The sequence below is a fragment of the Aphelocoma coerulescens genome, chromosome 3 (assembly GCF_041296385.1).
Source record: "Aphelocoma coerulescens isolate FSJ_1873_10779 chromosome 3, UR_Acoe_1.0, whole genome shotgun sequence".
NCBI classification, from domain to species: Eukaryota; Metazoa; Chordata; class Aves; order Passeriformes; family Corvidae; genus Aphelocoma; species Aphelocoma coerulescens.
Genome location: NC_091016.1, coordinates 53,556,264 through 53,574,657, shown reverse-complemented (window position 1 = coordinate 53,574,657; position 18,394 = coordinate 53,556,264). Strand labels below are relative to the sequence as shown.

Genomic DNA, 18,394 nt, shown 5'->3' with positions numbered 1-18,394 from the left:
AATTAATATCTTTGTTCATCATCTTATCAAAATCAACTCATTTTTCATATGGAAAAGATTTCAAAATGCATCTTCCTTTCTTGAACAGCAGTATCTGTTGCAAACATAAGTGCTTTAAGGTGCCATGAATTTCATCTAGAAGGTATTTTTTATACAGCACAACTAATTAATAGTTCAGTAATTTCAAGGTGACTGGTGAGAAGCTGTTACCCTAGCTGTAATAAAAACAAATACAATAAAGTCAAACACTGACAATCTATATTTCTTCTAGAAATAGTACACATTATAACAGAAAATATAAGAATAAATTGAACACTCAGAACCAATATCTTGTAAACAGATATAAAACTAAAAAAAAGAGTGTGTACCTCTCCATTTCTGCCACACAAAGAGGAAAAAAAAGTATTTCAAGTATAGTAATGAGTAATCCAGTGTGTGGTGAAGTTTAAGGCTAACATTTTCAACCTTCAGAGTTGAATTCATACAGAATCCACCTATGAACTCTCAGAAGCAGCTTTATTTCCATCAGATGTGAACTCTTGCAGCTGACATCGACTTTTAAAGAGCTTCAAGGGATCAAACTCATCTTCACAAGAGAACAGAGTTTCTTCAAAATTTTACAAGTTTTAGCCAGAAGTCAGGAAAAGAAGTAGATTTCAGTTGATCCAGGAATGCTACTGCATCATCTCATATTCCCATTATGATTCTTATGTGATTCTTCTCCTAGCTGGTCTGGATCTTCCAAAGCAGAGCATATTATAATACCACACAGATATACCTGTGGTATGTTATGGGAGAGAAAAGCTGTGGGCATATATGCCAGCACTCATCACTCAGAAGAACAAGTTAACACACAGACATATGATCCTAAATCATGCATGCAGTCAGCCCAAGGTATGGGAATTATGTTGGACAAGCTGCAATATGAGCTATTTGCATGTAGGCAGTGGATGCCTCTGCAGGAACTGAAAACAGCAGGAAGCCCAGCCACAGCAGTAGTCCCCAAAGCTGAATCTAGAGCATCTAACTCAATACAGAAGATTATTTGCAAAAGTAACAAGCTGACAGACATCTATTGGGAAACCCCAGTTCCTAGGAGAGAATCAGGAAACACTTGAACTGCAGCCCCAACAAGACAGAGCAATAAAATTTCCTCCTTAAAATACAGCTAGAAAACAAGAGTTCTAAAGAGTAGCAGCTCTTTTTGAGGAATGGTTAAAAAAATTCATTACAAATTTCAGTCTTTTATAAAAAAATTAAAAATTCAAACCTCAAATTTAGGTCAATCTCTTTACCCTGAAACAAGACTTTCAGCTTCTTGAAGTCACTAAAATAATTTTATGTCAGCCCAGAACAAGTGCCTGACAGTGAAAATGTTAGTCTTTACTTCTAGCTCCTCTGTAACCATATCACTCAGCATCTTCAGTAAAGTGTTACTAGAGGTTCCTTTTCAATCTCTTACAGTAAGAAACTCAGCATACAGCATTAGACTTCCCTCAGCTTTGCTACTAATTCTTACTATTTCTACTCGAGAAAAGTAAACAGTGTATCAACCTGCACCCCATTCTAGTTTTGCCCCACATCTTGACCAGTGCTTTGGTATATACACCTATGTACATACTATATTGTCTGACACGTCAGAAGAATGGTAGGGAAAAGGCCAATTTCTGAAACATTTAAAATGTAAACAGTGTAATTCAGAGCATCAAAATCCTTTTTTAAAAAAAAATCAGTCTAAACCACTGTAAGTGCTTTAATAAGCATCCACCTGGGCTGTAGGTGAATTCAGCTGTTAATTTTTCATCAGAGTGGCTTTAATCAAAATATAGTGCTAGTTTCACACAAGAGTGCAACTACCTTGGTGTGAGACAGAATGTAGGCCAACTCACAGGACTATAAAGAAAACCACAGCCAGGGAAAAGGGAAGTTACAGTCAATAATAACGATACTCTGTGGTGCCATCACCTCACACTGCAAAGTGAGAGGCATTTGATACGTGCACTCAAGAGTGTACACTGTCTTTAAACCTTTGGAAAGTAATTTCAAGCATAGAGCCTTTAAATTGGTTCTTTTGGCCCCTAAATGTTATGGGTTGAAAAGTCTCTCTGAAATGCATGATTTCTTCTTAGGGTAAAGATATGCCCTATTATGTAGTAGCATATGAGTAATTATTTTGTTTAACATCTGTTATTGTTTAATGCCTACTCTTGTTCATAAAAGAGACTTAATTTGCTCAAATGTGATGTTGAATATTCAGTTAATTGTAACATGCAGATCCAAATTACTGCCTGGAACATTGAGGTGTTCCTGTGCCAAAAAGAGTGTCACAAAGCTTAAAAAACAACTAAAAAGGAAGAAAAAGATTCCACCTCATCTTGTACTAGGTAGAACATACAAAATTGTGGAAGGGCTACCAATAAGGCCAAGAGACTTGCCTTCTAACAGTGGCTTTCCCCAAAAGCAACAGCACACAGCTGATACGGTTCACAACTGCTGCAGTAAAAACACTGGTCTGGCCTTTTGATTCCTTTTCTGTTCAGGAAGGTTGTGAACAGCAGCAAAGAAACTGATGGTATGTGCAGACTCAAGAACACAATCTGGATGATTCCATCCACTTCTGGAAGGTTATCTTTGCAACCCTGAGGGCATAAAACATACATTTGTGTATACAGTAGATAAAGCTTACACAGTATACAAACCCTCAGTACAGGCTTTCTCTCTCTTGCAATGGAAACTTCCAATGTATTAGTGGTAGCTAGTCCCAGCATTTAACACATACAGACTAACAACTTTCTTTGACCTAGAAGTCATTCTGGTAAGTTCTGTTCCCTCTCTTGGGCCATTCCTCCTCCACCCATTTCAGCAGCACTTTCACAACATCAATTCTCTTATAAAATTTACAGAGCTCAATCAGCTGCTCCACAGTCCGGTCACTATTCCGTAGCAAGAACTCCAAGGTGGGACTTTGGGGCTTTTGTTCAAGGAAACACAATTCATCATAAGTCATCCCCCACTTGCTTGCTAAATTTCTCCAGTTTTTCACTGTTGGATGGCAGGGATCCAGCTTTAGCCTCACTGTGTACAACAAGTCCTCATCATTGAGCATGTCACTGATGGTCGGTGCACGGAATAAGCACAAGGAGCAGGTGACATTTTCCTTGCAGGTTTTCTTGAGATCTGCAGTGAAAACCATTACATGGGAAGAAATTAGGATGTATTGCTGTGGCATCATCGGGAACAAAAAGTTAAAAGCATAAAGGATTGAGGAGTATTATGTTGCTTTGAATTGCTTCTGAAAAAGTCAGAATATTGATATGCAATGCCCTTCCTTATGAAGAACTCATGAAATTAACTTTCTAAAACTTCTCTCTATTCACTATGCTTAGTGGCTTCAATCAAAAGGACAGTAATTTTGAAAGTACCATATTTATACTTTTATAGAAAAGACATAGGATTCAATGCAGTGTGTGAGCTAGGATAGTCCCCTTTTTTGGTTTTGGAACCATGTAGCTTCCTTGAATCTGCCATAACCCCCACTTAAATCACCAACAGGATTATGCGTACATTCTATGCATCTTGTATTTGTGTGTTGTAGAATGAAGGAAACATTTCTGAGCTGCTGCCTTCGTAACAACATGAAATATGTGCACCAGGAGAATCTCTTCTGACAGATCCAAACATAACTAACATCTAGTATTTTAACACAATGAAAAAGTAGAAAGGTTCCTCTGCTTTGTAAGGGCTCTTACAATAAAAACTGTCCCTGTTTAACCAACAAAGCCTATTTTAAATGTGTATCATGAGAAGGAATACAGTGCATACTCCTCCATGTGTGAGAAAAATAAAAATACCAAGTTGCTGGAAAGTGGTGGTGATGTGTTCTTAAATCTGCATCAAATACTGAAAATTGCCATTTAGAAATCTCCTATACACCATAGTCAGTATCTCCCCAAAACTGGGAACAATGTGGTGCTATCAGACTATATTATATAAAAATAACCCATAAAGGCATGCAGAAACCAGTTCAAGTCATACCTCTAGTGAAACTCTAATACCAAGACCTTTAACATTGCAGCAGTGTAGGACACAGTCCAAGCATTTTGGCTGCAGACAGGACCTTAAATCTCCCTGCTCCTTTTTGAAAGCAGGGAGAATCTGGTATTTCCAAATAGTAGATAATGGACACAGCCTAGAAGCATTTTCTAAAGTTTCTGTGCTCCAGCCTCATTGTACAGCTTGAAATAGGGAAGTAGCTAGTCCTATTTCAGACAAAACTCTTTGAAAAATGGGCTGATAATAATCCAAAGATTGATTAAAAACAACAGAAAACAGTGACACAGAATTTACAAGTGCTGGATCAGAGGCCTGAACTGTATCTCTGGCAAAGAACAAATCTTAGAGCCACCTACTCATAAGGACCACAGCATCTGTTAAGGCTGTTTGTTTGTGGGGTTTTGTGGCTCTTTATTTTTTAAATCATGAATTTATTTTCAGTAATTATTGCCAGATTGTGTGAAAATTCCAGAATATAATGCCTGCATGTACTTTGTATTTTATTTTTAAAGAAAAGACAGGCTATTGTTATTTTTGAATATTGTTCATCAGATTGCTTTTTTAGCAGGCCAATAACAACTTCTGAAGTTTTCAACGAGTTAGGACGTGCAGCAACAACAGTGCTGCAGACACATAACTCCATACAAACACTTAGATTCCCTGTTAAAGGGAAACATGTTCTGGTGACATCTTGCTCACCGGTATTCCACAGGCCTTGCAGCTGTTCTCTACAGGAATATGTATGTTAACTCTTCTGTTCTTCTTGTGCACTCTAAACTCTTGATGAAGTGAGACAAAACTTGCTTGCTTCATTCATACCAAACTTTACTTATACAAACAAGGCAAAATGAATATAATCCAATCAAATTTCTGCCTGAGCTTAGAGGGCAGGAGAGCACCCTATCTGAATTTCATCTTATTTACTCTGGCAGGGTTGCCAGAGTGAGTTTCATCCTCCAGTAGAAACAGCAAAGAGAAGGGGTAAAGAAAACACCCGTCTAAAAGGGCGCAGATAGAAGTAAACAAAACTAAACCAACCTGCTTCTTGTGCTATATCATCTGCAAGACTATCAAAAGCATCATAAAGAATCCCGCTTTTCTAAGATGCCCCTGTGTTAGACACTGACAAGCAAATGATGACCTACCCAACTACTTGCATGATCCTAATGCTACCTGATAGGCAAGCTTCTTTACTAATAGGAAACTCTCCATTTCTTACTGTTAGACTAAGAGAACTGTATATCATACACACACACACCCCCCTCCCCAGCAGAACTCACACAATTATGGGATAAGCCCTCACAGCCTACTGCCAGCTTCTGCTCTCTCCTGACAGCTATTTACGCATCACTTCTGAAGGCAGATGTACTAAACGTATTTGGAAAGCCCAATTTACATATTTTGCATGGTCTGCATTATTGATCACCATCCTCTTAGAACAAAGGGGAAGCTGTAAATGACACTGGGAATGAAATGAGCTCCATAAGCAGTAATTATCCAGGCAGTAATTTATGACAAATAGCAGTTTTTAGAAGAGTGCTTTCAAATAATACCTAGGAATAAAATATGTAGAACAATAAAGCTGACATATTACCTGAAAGTGATTCATCAGTATGGTTTTGTGTGTCTTTGTCTTCTGGCTACAAAGCAGAAAACAAATATAAAGTCAAAGTAAAACAATATAATTGAACACCAGAATAAGTATTTGACTAATTTACAACCGGCATGACATTACTTAAAAGAATCCCAAGCTACTTGTAAAGTCAGACAGGGAATATACATACAGTTTTGAGGAATTACTAACAATCTGCAGTCTTTTCATGTTTCAGCTCATAAAACGGCCCTGTTGGTTGTATGCGCTGAACAATAGCATTTTTATTAATGATAAGCTATAGCATTGCATCTTTTTACTAACTCTCTTGAGCCCTCAACAGCTATTTAACAATTCATATGGTTTGATTAAAAAGATTTTTTTAAATGTTTTGCAATATAAAAACCAATAATTTTGCATGTAACAAGCAGCAGTAAGGGATTGTTTCGTTGATCTAGGCAAAGTGGAGAATTTTTTTTTTACAGACTTCTTTACATACATAGGAAGCTTTTATAGACAACAGGTGGACGTGAACATTCCTGCGGCTCATATCTAACCCTCCTCCTGTTTGAAGTTAACATTCCCTCAATGGTGTTTCATCTGCTAATTAAACATACTGAAATTACTTAGCAGCCTGAGACTGTAATACACGTTAAAAAATTTCAATTCTACTACTTAGCAACATCAAAAAGCTGGAAGGACAGCCCCTTGATTGTAGAACTGTGGGGAAACTGCAGCTGCCCTTACTTTAACTATGCAGGTGTGGAGCCAGGTGAAATAGCTTTCTTCTGTTGAGGATTTAAAGATGAAAGTAGAAGGGGATTTTCCCCTTAGATAGCTGCAATGAGGTATTGTTGATCTTTTTGTATTACGTCAATTCTTCCGAAACTATAACAGCAGGCTTCTTAATTTTGCAGGTTGTGCATACAAACACAAGTCAACGTATGGGTAACAATACAGTGTAATAAGATACTCTAGTCCTACCTGCTACACCTCCTTTACTAAGAAATCCACTAAAAATAGAATACAGGCAGTTTCAGTTGCTGTGGTGAACTTGCATACATTCACAATCTAATTATAAAGAAGGTGAACTCTCTCCAAAGTATTTACAGACTTTGTTAAGAAAGGAAAAATTTGCATACTGTTTTCAGTATTTCTTTACTCCCTGAAAACTGCAAGACCACACATGCAATATCAAAATGTCTGGTCTCTGCTCAAGAGAGATCTAACACTGCACATGCCAATTGCAACTGAATAAGCCCTGCCATTATCTTCTTACTTTTCTACCATGACAGCTTTATCTGGACAGTGCTTTTTAAACACAAACTTGGCCTTCATGGCAACATGTGAGCACCTGAAGTTTAAGAAAAATTAAATCTGAAGTGCCTGATTATAGTAATTGTCTCCACTCCCACAAATTCCTTAAAAAGGCAGAATGTTATTACTGAGCCTCAAGGAACAAATTCCCAGAAGGGTAACTCTTTGGGGAGAATGAGGAACTACCCAGCACAGTTCAGCCTCCCCAAAGATCTACTTCAAAAGAAACAAACAAGCAAATTTAGGAAAAAAAAAAAAAAAAAAAAAAAAAGCAGATACTGTTTACTTAACTGCCATCCTGACCTTCATTTCCCAGACTTTATCAAATCACTGAAGTTCAAACCTTATTGTGAAAGCCAATGCCTTCGTGTCCTTATGTCATTATACATGCCTTGTGAGGCATAAAAAATAAGAAAGAGTAGTACTGCAAAAAGTACAAAGAAAAGCAGCAACACTTACCTGTGCCATACATCTGTTTTCAAAATTACTATTTTTACTGATCAGTCATTATCCACTTTTATCAAGTCAGATGCACTCAGGTTTATGCAAGATAATTTTCTTGTAATGTAATTGCAATAAGACATTGTAGTGTTACTGCCCAGGAAATGAAGGCATTAAGCAAGAATATTTTTTGCCCATGATGAAGATCCAATCATCCTCCACAGGTCTAATCAAAGCCATAAACTTATGCACAGTCTGAAGGTAAGCAGAAAGTTTTCCAGCTCTGTGGAACCATTAACACCCTAATACACTGAATTATCTTTACAGTGATTCTAAGCTGCCAGTAAATGCTCTCTCCTTGATGATGGGAATGAACAGTTACCTCCATCATCTGTGAAATGCATACCAAACCCGTGTTTGTTTCTAAAGGAATTCAGCTGGGACTCTGGCATTAGGAACTCATTTTAATTCTTCATCTTGCTGGAAAATGCTCATTCATTTCTCTTCTCCAAGTTTTCTGCTCAACCCAAAGAGAATCAATTTGAAATTCAGCAAATAACATTCACTTGAAAGATGGTAACCATGGAGCATGGGAGTCACTCAGCATTGCCCTTCCTATGGCAATGTAAGATTTCACAAAAAGTGGACAGTGTTTCAACTATGGGAAGAGCAGTGTCCCAAAATCAAAGCAAAACAGTCAAATGCCTCCCTAAGGGCAAAATCTAGGATTCCTTACTTCACTTCTTCTCTGCCTGGCTTTATTTTCACCAGAAGGAGGGACAGCATGTATGACAAAGCCTTAACTGTTTGCCAGCTCTTCTTCGGAACATCTATACATTGATCAAAACCTATTTAAACTAAAATGTACAGGTTAATCATAAAATAATCTTTTTTTTTTGCCCTTCTCCACAAAAGCTCCCTTCATTAAACTCTTGAAAAGAAAGCAAATTTCTGGTCTGTTTTACTGAATAATTTTGTGCTCTCCAGATATAGTCTGAAAATATATTTATTTGTTAACATACTTACTTCATTAACAGCAGTAACTTAGTTCACATTCAAGTATCATTTTTCTTACCTGTTGGATTAGGCCAGAATCTGACGTAAGGGTCTTGATGTTCACAGATGCAATTTCCAAAGTAACTTGATCTGTTAGGTATTCCTCATCTAAGGCAAAGAGTGTGAAACACTGGTCTTCCACTCAAACACAAATTTAAATAGTAAGACTATCAAACATAAATTATAGTATAGGTGTCTAACATACAAAATTCAACTCCATATCATGATCAAACACTGGGAATTGCTAGATTAAAAGCCCAAAATATTAAATCAGCAGAGCCTGTAACAATCATGCAGAGCATGACTGTGAGAAGAAATATAATCCTTGCAGAGATTAGATATTAGAGTAGCAGTTGTTTCCTAAACAAACACCACACTATTTTTAAAGCAAGAGTCATGTTCTTCTTTCAGAAAGCTGACTACAGAATATTAACTGAACCAATACATCCAAGTAGGCTGAGGATGACTGTCGAAGTCACTCTAATTTTTGTTTTGCTTTTCTCATCACACTTAAAATGACAGTTAAAACAGGTACTGCATAAATATTTTCCTTTTATTCTGCCCCCTGGACTCATCCTACTGATTTTTACTACACAGGAATTTGCTGAAGCACTGAAATAATCCATTTCAAAGTGTGTTTATCAACTGCCCTGGGAGTCCACTGAAAAGCACAGCATTCCCTAGTACAGCACAAACGTTGTTAACCTTTCAAGCATCACTTCAGCCCTCAAAATGGGATACAAAGGATACAGAAACCCTTTGTGAACCTTGTGCAAAAATGGACAAATTTCACTCTGCATGATTAGTAAGGTCCTCCTCTTTAAACCATTTGCATAATTCCCCTAAGTCAGGTGCTGACCAACCATTAACACAGGCTTAAAAAAGGTTATATTCTACATGTTTTTACATACAAGAACGCTCCATGGGGGTGACTACATTTGTAGTGCTGGTATGTTTCCATTTGCTGTTTGTTTAATGGTAAGATCTCATTGAAGAACTTCTATTATCTTCATGAATCATCACAAAACAGAAAGAAGCAATATTTTCTTATCTCACTCAAGAAATTGATCTGAATCAAAGAATTCATCCTTACACTTGAAAGAAAATCAAAAATCATTATTTTCCTCTTTTTCTGGTTTTATAAGACTGTTGAAAGATATTTCATCCCCAGTAATGTCAAAGTTTAGTAGAGGATCATCATTATTCTTTATGACAGTACGTCAGAGACAACAACAAAAAAACCCAAAACGAAACAAAGTCTGTCTAAAAATGCAGAGCATAAGCACCAAAATTGTGGAAATAATATGTGTGAAATTTGTTCTGTATTTGAGTGGAAGTAGAATTATCAAATTGTGATAAACATTAAGGCAACCCCTACAAGACAAAAAGTTCCCTAAACTCCATTTTATTTCATATTCAGTAAAGGGTGCCAAGAACTGTAATAAGTATGGCTCCAAAATGGCCCATTAATTAATTGGCCAATAAAAGCAACAGACAGCCACTCTCACCAGTGTACTGTCTGTTCAATCATTAACTCTGAATCAAACATAATTGCGTGTTATACAGAATCAGACCTGCACTTCTGTTACAATTTTTAGTTCACAGACTCATACTTCTAAGTTTCTATTTTTAATAGAAATAGCTATGAAAAGCCATTCTCAGGGAAAAAATTAAATTCACAGAAATGAACAGAATACTTAGAGGTATTTGAATCACATTCAACTTTAAAGGGGAAATGTCAAGCTATATTAGTAGTTACATCTTCTTACACTTAGTAAGAGGAAGCAAAAACGAAAATTAAATATAAACCAAGTGCACTTCCTTTTTACAGGAAGTGCTGACCTTTCTACTAATGTCTTAGCTTTCCTTTTTAAAATAGATGCATTTAGAATATGCAATTTTGGATTTCAAACAACCTTGACAAATTTGAAATTTAGGAATTTATTTAATTAATTTTGAGGAGGATGTAATGTCACAGGTGAAATAAGAAACAGGACATGGAAAAGAATGTTCCAGTGTAATTGCTGTAGTGCTAATAAACAATTTTGAAGACCAAACCACCTAACTGCAAATAAACAGAAACTAGTTTATGATTTCACATAGTCTTCATCCCACATTATCCTTCCCTGCTGAGCAGCAGTTCTGAAGAGTGCTCATTTCCTCTGTCTGGCTTTCTCAAGCCCCAGAATAATCTCCACCCTTTCTTTAACCCCCAGTAGTATACTGCTCACACTCCTCAGCAGAAGTTTCCAGTGTGACTAGCCTGGTTTCCTGTGTCTGTCCCACTGCAGACCTGCTGTGCAACACAGGACGGAGAACACACTACCTGCAGAGTGCTTTTCAACCAAGCCCCTGCCAGTGCATTCCCTGGACAAAGGTCAATGGTGAAGCCTGGGATGACAAGAAAAAACCCACTCCACATGTGAAGGAAACATAAAGAGGTTATTCACACTGTGTAATCCATGTATTTGACTTCAGAACCTGCACTCCCTCACTCCGTTTTCAGCAAGGAGAGGCAGAGACTTGTGTAGAGTGGGCCTAATAGTAGGCTCCCCAGCAGATGGTATTAACACCTGCTGAAGGTAAAAGATGGCACGAAGAGTGGACTGGTTATAAGGCTGGGAATGCAGTCAGAGGCACAAGACTGGGAAGGTATTTCTTGATTGTGTTTCTAACAACATGAAGGCAGCGGTAATCCCTTCAAAGTCACCATTATGTTGTCTACCATCTGTTGTCTGAACCCTGTCTTTCAATGGCACCACTTTTTTTCCTTCCAGACTGAGAACCCAGGTCTTCTGATGATAGTTTTAGACTGACTTATAGATCAAAACTAAGCTTTGAAGGAAATTTCAAAAGTTAGATATACACACCAAACTGACCTTAAAAATAAAGAGGGCATTACATTTAAAACATAAATATCTAGCAAAAAGTATGAGTATTTCAATCTGTTGGGTAACACCACTGGGTTTTTTTGCAGATAACAACATAGATCAATGATATCTGAATAGACAGAATTCAAAATACTTACCCTTAGGTACTCCTGTGTCTTGGACAGGATATTTTTCAGTCTGTCACAAAAAGGCAAGAAACACAGATGTTCGCTATTTTGAGTGTAATTATGCTGGGGAAGGAGTATATATATACACTTTCTTTATGCAGTCTTCTAAGTGCATAATTATAGTTGTATCTCTCAAGTCGCTACTAGTTGATCTGTTCACCATCAGATACAGTAACACTTGTGGGAACTGAGATGCTACTAACACTACTGATTAGTACATGAACAAGTAATAGAGATTGCTGCTTTGCTACAGTACTTTTAAAGCTATTTTTAGTGAAAAAGCAGAGTTTAGGAAAGAAATTTTCTACTGAATTAGTAAGATAATCTTGAAAATGTAACACATGCCAGGAGGAACAAAGATGACTTCAAATTCTCTTTTAGCATATTAGGCTTTTAATAAAATATTACTGCATTGAAAAAAATATATATTTTCCCCTTCTGCTCTAAATTTACATAGCTGATTAAGATGCAATAGGAAACTTATTACTGAGTTTAAGGAAACAGCTACTGATTCCCAGGCATGACATAACTTATTATTGTACCTAAAATTTACCGCCTCCCCTATGGCCGCCACCCTTATGTGAAAGTAGGTTTGGCTTTTATGGAAAGCCACATTTTTAAAAAGTCTTCATAGAATTTCGTACTATTTCTAGTCCCACCTCGGCACGGGACTGGGATGTTTGAGATCCCGACACAAGCGGTGCTCGTGTGCCAGCGAACACCAGAGGGCGCGGTTTGGTCCGTCCCGAGGCGCAGCTGTGCCTGCCTAAGGCACCGCTCTCGGATCCGACCTTTGCATGACTTCAAATCAGCTACAGGAATAAGAAGAACTTAGTACTATTGAACTTTTAAGCCCTATGTGGTTTTTTTTATCCCTCCAAACTGTATAGACAGAAGAACATCAGCACCAATTTGTCTCAGTTGGGGCTTTTTTAAATTAAAGAGATGGCACTGCCGCAGCCTCTGGAAGTTATCCCATGGACAGCTCCACTGATAACATCCAGTTCACCTGATGCACCCGTTGGTATGTTTACTTACACTTTAACTGCACAGGTTAGTAAATTAAAGTTTGTTTGTGCAGTCAAACAGATAAGCAAAATCTTGTATATACACTCACAGTTTGAGTTAGCATCCTTGAATGTTTTTTCTCACTGCTGCATTACATAACCATAGAGAGCTGTAATGATTTCAACCACACTAGACCAGAAACACATACCATTGTTAAGGAAAGAGTGCTTGGATCCGTATCCTCCACTGGCTCTTTTGCTGCATGATCTGCTGGAAATAAGAAAGCTTTATCCTTGCATAATCATCAAAGTCTTTCTGCCAATTCATATTTTGCCTCTTTTTCTGACCAAGATAAAATGTAACTATGCAGCCATTACATACATTATGTCATATTTCCACAAGAAAACATGACAAACTGGAAAATGTCAGAACTACTAGCACAGAGATGAGAGACTACATGCAACAAGGAAACCCAACTCTACCCTAACAAAAGATAGACTTAAATTAAAATCCTGAATTATTTTTGTGAAAAAAAATCACAAAACATTTCAGCAATAAATAACAAAATCCAGTAAATTTCTTAAAGCTAAGCTCTGTTTTCCTATTGACAGCATTCAGTTTTTTCCTCAAAGAAATAATTCAAACAGGAAACAAACATACCCACTACAATAAAAATTAATACTATAACAAACACCAGATTACAATAGAAAATGTAAGATACTAATTAAAAAAAAACAGTTGAGGAAAATATTAATTATTTGTATACAATAGAACTATAAACTTCAACTATATTAATATCAAAAGAACAAAAAGATAAATCTTCAAAGTACTTGCAGGTGAATCATGAAATGTTAGCCCCCCTAGCTAAATTGACAAATACTAGTGGGGTACTGACCACAAGTGCACAGAGAATCTGAAACAAATCTCATACAGAAGTCAGGATTCACAAAACTACGCCTGTAATTTAACATTATCCTGCCATATTTTTGAGAAGTCTCTTCTGTTGATAAGTATAAATGTTTACAAAAATTGAAAAACATTTTAAATTATGTGGCAAGATCTTCACTCTTGTCACTCTTACTCTAAAAGTCACTTACTGGAAGTACACACTAAGTTTTCAGCTGCAACCAGTAAGACATGATTGTAATCAGTATTTGGTGATTACCTTCTTTGGAATATAAAAACCAGTAGATTTAGAGTCACGGAAATTAACTACAAAGCACACAGTATAAACACTGAGCCCCAAAACAGAAGTTACACAGATACTATTCTAACCAGCTCAAATTCAGCATAATTGCGTATTTGGTGACCAGCTCCTACAAATCCACTCAATACAACAGAACAAGCTGAAGTGCTAACCAGTGCAAGACAGCACAATAAACTGAAAATAAAAAAGGTGGCAGCAGTGGGACAGAGTTGTTCCCCCTCCTGCTTCTGTGAGGTAGCCGCACCAGCAGTAGTTCCTGGGTGTCCCTGAGATTCCAGGTAAAGCCTTTCTCAGTGCTAGAGCCCCCAGGAAATCCACAGGCATTGTCCAGGCAGGTGGCACATGATCAGAGGGGTCAGATGAGAAGGGGTGAGCACAGTCTTTGCACACTGAATGTTTTTAAAAGGCAGGGGCCTATGAAATTGCAGATGAGCATTGTTCACACTGCAAATTAGGAAGCCATATGCAAAAGAGGAAAAAAACTCAAAACCAATCTAAAACCCCATGTTCTTGTCATGTGTACTTTTTGGTAAATATGAAATCCCTGCTCCAGAAACATGGTATTAACAAAAATGTTCTGGATAAAGCCTGTCCTGATAGCAAGAGTCAGCACAAACTCTCAAATGCAGAGAGGTTGAGTCACCGGAATATGGGAAAATAAAAGAAGCTGCATAAGACATTGATTGAGAGTAGGACCAAAAATAGAGGCTCCCTAGTGGGAACTGTAGTGGAAAGCTGCAGAGGAACCAGAAATGAAGCTGGGGCAAAGAGAAGCCCACCCTGTAAAGGAAAACTGAAAAACAAGGAGGCACTGGGAGCCAAAGAAAGGTTCTAAGGAAGAAGGCCAGCCCAGGCATCCCTAGCCTCACTGTTTTACCAACCCAGTGAGAAAGCATGCACTTTATTGTTGGTTTATTCTGGAGGCTTTTCAGCTCCTCCTTGCAGATTCTTAGATGAATTACAAAAAACAAACAAAAAAAAAAACCAAAAAACAAAAAAAACCAAACAAAAAACCCCCCAGCCAAACAAACAAAAAAACCCCTAGAACTTCCTTTTTCCCATGTCAGAGGAGCCTTGAGGCAGATGAAAGCAGACCCCACAGAATGTCCATGCCCTGGTGAATCTCACTGGCTAATGTAGCTGTGGCAAGGGCTCTGTCCCCTATCCTCTGTTACATCTCCAAGACACCAAGGTATATTTTGACACTGGTAACTTAGTTTCCACAATCCAGAGGGAAGCACTGAAAAAACTGGAGAAGCTCAGAGAATACAGGCGTTTGAAATAAGGACTTGACAGACCCAAGGGTATCTCTACAAGAGGTGATGGGGTACAGGGTGGTACCTCTGACTCCTGCTTTCTAGGTCTCACACATAAACACAGTCATGGGAATCTGTGACTCTGCATGTTTCTTGCTTAGCATCCATCCTGAAAAGTATTTTAAAATTGTATTTCATTTTCTATACCTCAATTGCTTCCCTTTATTTAATAGTTCTTTATGAAGAATAGTAATTTCCATTGTTTTGTTTAGGTTGCAGAGCACTACCAAGTCCCAAATTTTTTAAAGTGCCATGTATGTGTATGAGTATTTGCACCTAAGATTAAAGGCTCTACGTATTGGGTTGCAGATGATTCACCATGGTCCTGTTGACCACTCATAGTAGGCAAATAATCTGAAAACCACAGACCTAGTATTTTATTATGAATAAGGCAATTAGAATGTCCCTTCCCTCTTCCCCAACATTCCACAGCTCGTGTGATAGAGCTGGACACAGGTGCACAAAGCAGTAGGGAGGAAAGTTCTCTGTTTATCTCAGATGTAAACCATCCAGTTTTGCATGCTGAAAGGCCAACAGGAAATGAGGGTATCATCTGACTGACTGTCTGATTTCATGGTTACTTTGACGGACAGCTTCATAACAATATTACCTGGGACCCCTCACAAAATCACTACCACTGTACTTGCCACTGACACAACACAAACACTGGACAACATTTAACAGACATAAGTCAGGTTCAGTGGTTGCTCCTGAAGTTCATTTCTGCCACGCAGCTCAGCGGCTGCCACAGCTCTGCCAGGGCCCATCCAGTATGACCAGTCTGTAAGAAGAGCAGCAGACTCGTACCAATCCCCACCTTTTCTCTCTGTTCAGTACTGCTACTTTAATGGGGATGCAATGCTCTGCACTTACCAGAGCAAACAGTTTTTCTGCTTTTCACCCTTGCATTAGAAGGAAGTCTGAAAGTGAGTTTTAGAGACCTCCGCATTTTGACCTTTAAGCAGGAGGGGGTTCACAAAGCATCAATTAGCTGAGATAACTTTCCCCTCTGTTACAGCTTTTCTCTGCAACACAGTCTTGACACCACCAGTAGTGAGTGAAGCACCTAAGGTCGGTTGTAGTTACATACTTCAACCATGCTCCTAAGACCTTTTTCACACCAAGGCTGGGCACACACATTAAGAGTTTTCATTTACCACAACTTAAACAAGTGATCACTCTAATACTAATGCTGCTCATAGAGAGGAACCCTTTGATTAAACCGAAATAAAAAATGTTGACTAGAAGCACATGTGAATAGGAGGAGAAGATATGGCAAATTACATTAGAATATTCAGTACCCTGAAAAGTTTAAGTCCATCAGCACTTGTGCATTTTTGTTTACTGTTAACTACTCAAAACTTTGTCCCTATGTGAGCAGATAGGTATGGAAAAATCTGTGATGCTGGCACACCACAGGTGAGGTACTTAGAAGTCATTTGCACCATTACCATTACTATGGAAGTTAATGAGTGTGGATTTTGTAGCCACCCGAGCTCTGGAATTCTAAGTAAATGTCTTTGAAAAAGGTCTTTTTAACATGCTATTAACTAGCGCAAACTAACTTACACGCTAAATGCTGGAGCAGGCTTCGACATGACAAGTTGCACTAAACACACCAGCAGAGCACATGATAAATTATTACCATACTTAATTAGCGTGTGCGGAGGGGGAAGGGAGCAACTAACAACCTCTTTTCAGCCCGGCCGGGGCTACGCTCCTCACCTGGCTCCCAGGAGCCGCGGCCCCGGGTCTGCCCGGCCCGGGATGGGCGCCGCGGGCCGCACCCCGTGCATCGCCTGTCCCGGACCCCTGCGGATCCCGGCAGCAGCCGCCGCCCCTCGGGGCACCCCCGCCCGCCCGCCCGGCTCCCCGCGGCGCCGGCCTCACCTGGGGGCAGCGGGTCCTGCGGAGCGGCCATGGGGCGCGGCGGGTCCCGGGGCGAGGAACGCGACGTGCCCGGAACCGCCGCCCCGCCGCGCCGCCCCCTTCCTGCGCCGCCCCGCCGCAGGTAGGGCGCTCCCGGGAGGGACTGAGCGGGGCAGGTCGGTCCCACACACGGCCGTCCCGGGCGCGACGGCCGCCGGGGTAGACAGCGCGGCCGCCGGGAGCCCGCATTTCCCAGCGGGAAATACCGCGCTCCCGCGGACACGTCGGGTTAAATCCTCCGTGCGGAAGGTGCTCCCCTGTGTGAAAACGCCGTGTTTCGCCAAGACCTCAGACACGGGGTGTACGTACGGCTCGTCAACTAGTTCTAGTTTGGATCTAAAAGTGAGCTGCTTTAGCAGCATGAAATCAAGTGCTCGCTCTCCTGCTCTTGAGGACATTTACGCGCGTAAATCACTGCCTTCCTACAGAGAAAGGCAGTCTCCATTAGGGCTTAAGGTGCATCTGCGGGTGGCTCAACGTGCACGGACAGAGTTTACAAACGCAAGTACTGCAAAACAACAATCAAAAACTGCACTGGTTCCTCACAGATATTCAAAATTCTTCTTATGCTACAGGCACATCCGATACCATGACAATGTTAAATCTTTGGATGTAATTGCTTTGGAACCCCACTGTCATCTCTGGCAAATTCTCTCACTTATCGTTTCGATGTAAAGTGAAACAGGCTTCCTAAATGGGGTCTGTGCATGAAATCACTCTCTAAATAAGAAATATTATGTATTTCTATTTATTTTACAATACAGCAAAAGAAGCCGGGACAACTGAATTTGCCATTATAAAGATCACATTTCTGAGCCACCTGGCTCATTTATTAAAGAGGTAAATTTACAGACATTTACATTTACGGTTTTGTTACACTGAGAGAGCTCCAATTCAGCCAACTGGCTTGCCCTGGCACAACTAAAAGTAGTCTTTGGTCCATAAAGCATTAAAATGTGCTTTTCCACAGATTATTTTCCATCTCTCATGCATGTTACAAATAATAGTTTAAAAAAAGTGATAAAGATTAAATTGCTCTTATTTTCAGAATTTAAATTGATGAGAGTAGCTGTCATCCTGTTGTCACAAACAAGCATTTCTCAGATCACACTGCAGCCTGGAAAGCGGGGAGGCAAATGCACCACCACACCTGTTATTTGGTTTTTCACTAACATCAGTAATATTGATGTTTTCCAATGATTCTCTTACTGAATTTCATCTGAGATAAAACTCATCTTATTTCATCTAAGATAAATGGAGGTTTGGCCACTGGGTTATACACACAAACACATACACATATCTCTGCATATCTTAATCTCCAAGGTACAGCTAACAGATCACTAAGATTTCTGCAATTCATGATGTGTAAAAACAAAGAATTTTTTTTTTAGGCATATCATTGGAGTCCAGCTCTTCAA

General features: G+C 39.2%; 1 protein-coding gene across 7 annotated transcripts; it reads right to left on the bottom strand.

Moving 5' to 3' along the window:
- Positions 1–236: 236 nt before the first annotated feature.
- On the bottom strand, positions 237–17,970 carry EDARADD (EDAR associated via death domain). 7 transcript variants are annotated; one of them, XM_069010320.1, is made up of 6 exons: positions 13,420–13,652; positions 12,733–12,791; positions 11,487–11,526; positions 8,478–8,599; positions 5,648–5,693; positions 237–3,177 (listed from the first exon to the last, which is right to left on the bottom strand). In XM_069010320.1, exons 1-6 carry the CDS (start codon positions 13,562–13,564, stop codon positions 2,801–2,803), a joined length of 789 nt encoding a protein of 262 aa, XP_068866421.1. In that variant the 5' UTR covers positions 13,565–13,652; the 3' UTR covers positions 237–2,800. The 7 variants fall into 7 exon arrangements, with proteins under 7 accessions (XP_068866421.1, XP_068866423.1, XP_068866424.1 ...); XM_069010322.1 differs by lacking the exon at positions 13,420–13,652 and adding an exon at positions 16,938–17,970 and having other exon boundaries at positions 498–3,177; positions 12,733–12,794; XM_069010323.1 differs by lacking the exon at positions 13,420–13,652 and adding an exon at positions 16,938–17,969 and having other exon boundaries at positions 498–3,177.
- Positions 17,971–18,394: the final 424 nt, after the last annotated feature.

Excerpts from the sequence above, each read along its gene's own strand:
- EDARADD (XM_069010320.1), bottom strand. The coding sequence starts at position 13,564 with ATGTTTTTCAATTTTTGTAAACATTTATACTTATCAACAGAAGAGACT. Across the intron at positions 11,527-12,732 it reads GCACTCTTTCCTTAACAATG|ACTGAAAAATATCCTGTCCA; the intron begins GTATGTGTTTCT and ends TTTTTGTGACAG. Across the intron at positions 8,600-11,486 it reads AGACACAGGAGTACCTAAGG|TGGAAGACCAGTGTTTCACA; the intron begins GTAAGTATTTTG and ends TTTGTGTTTGAG.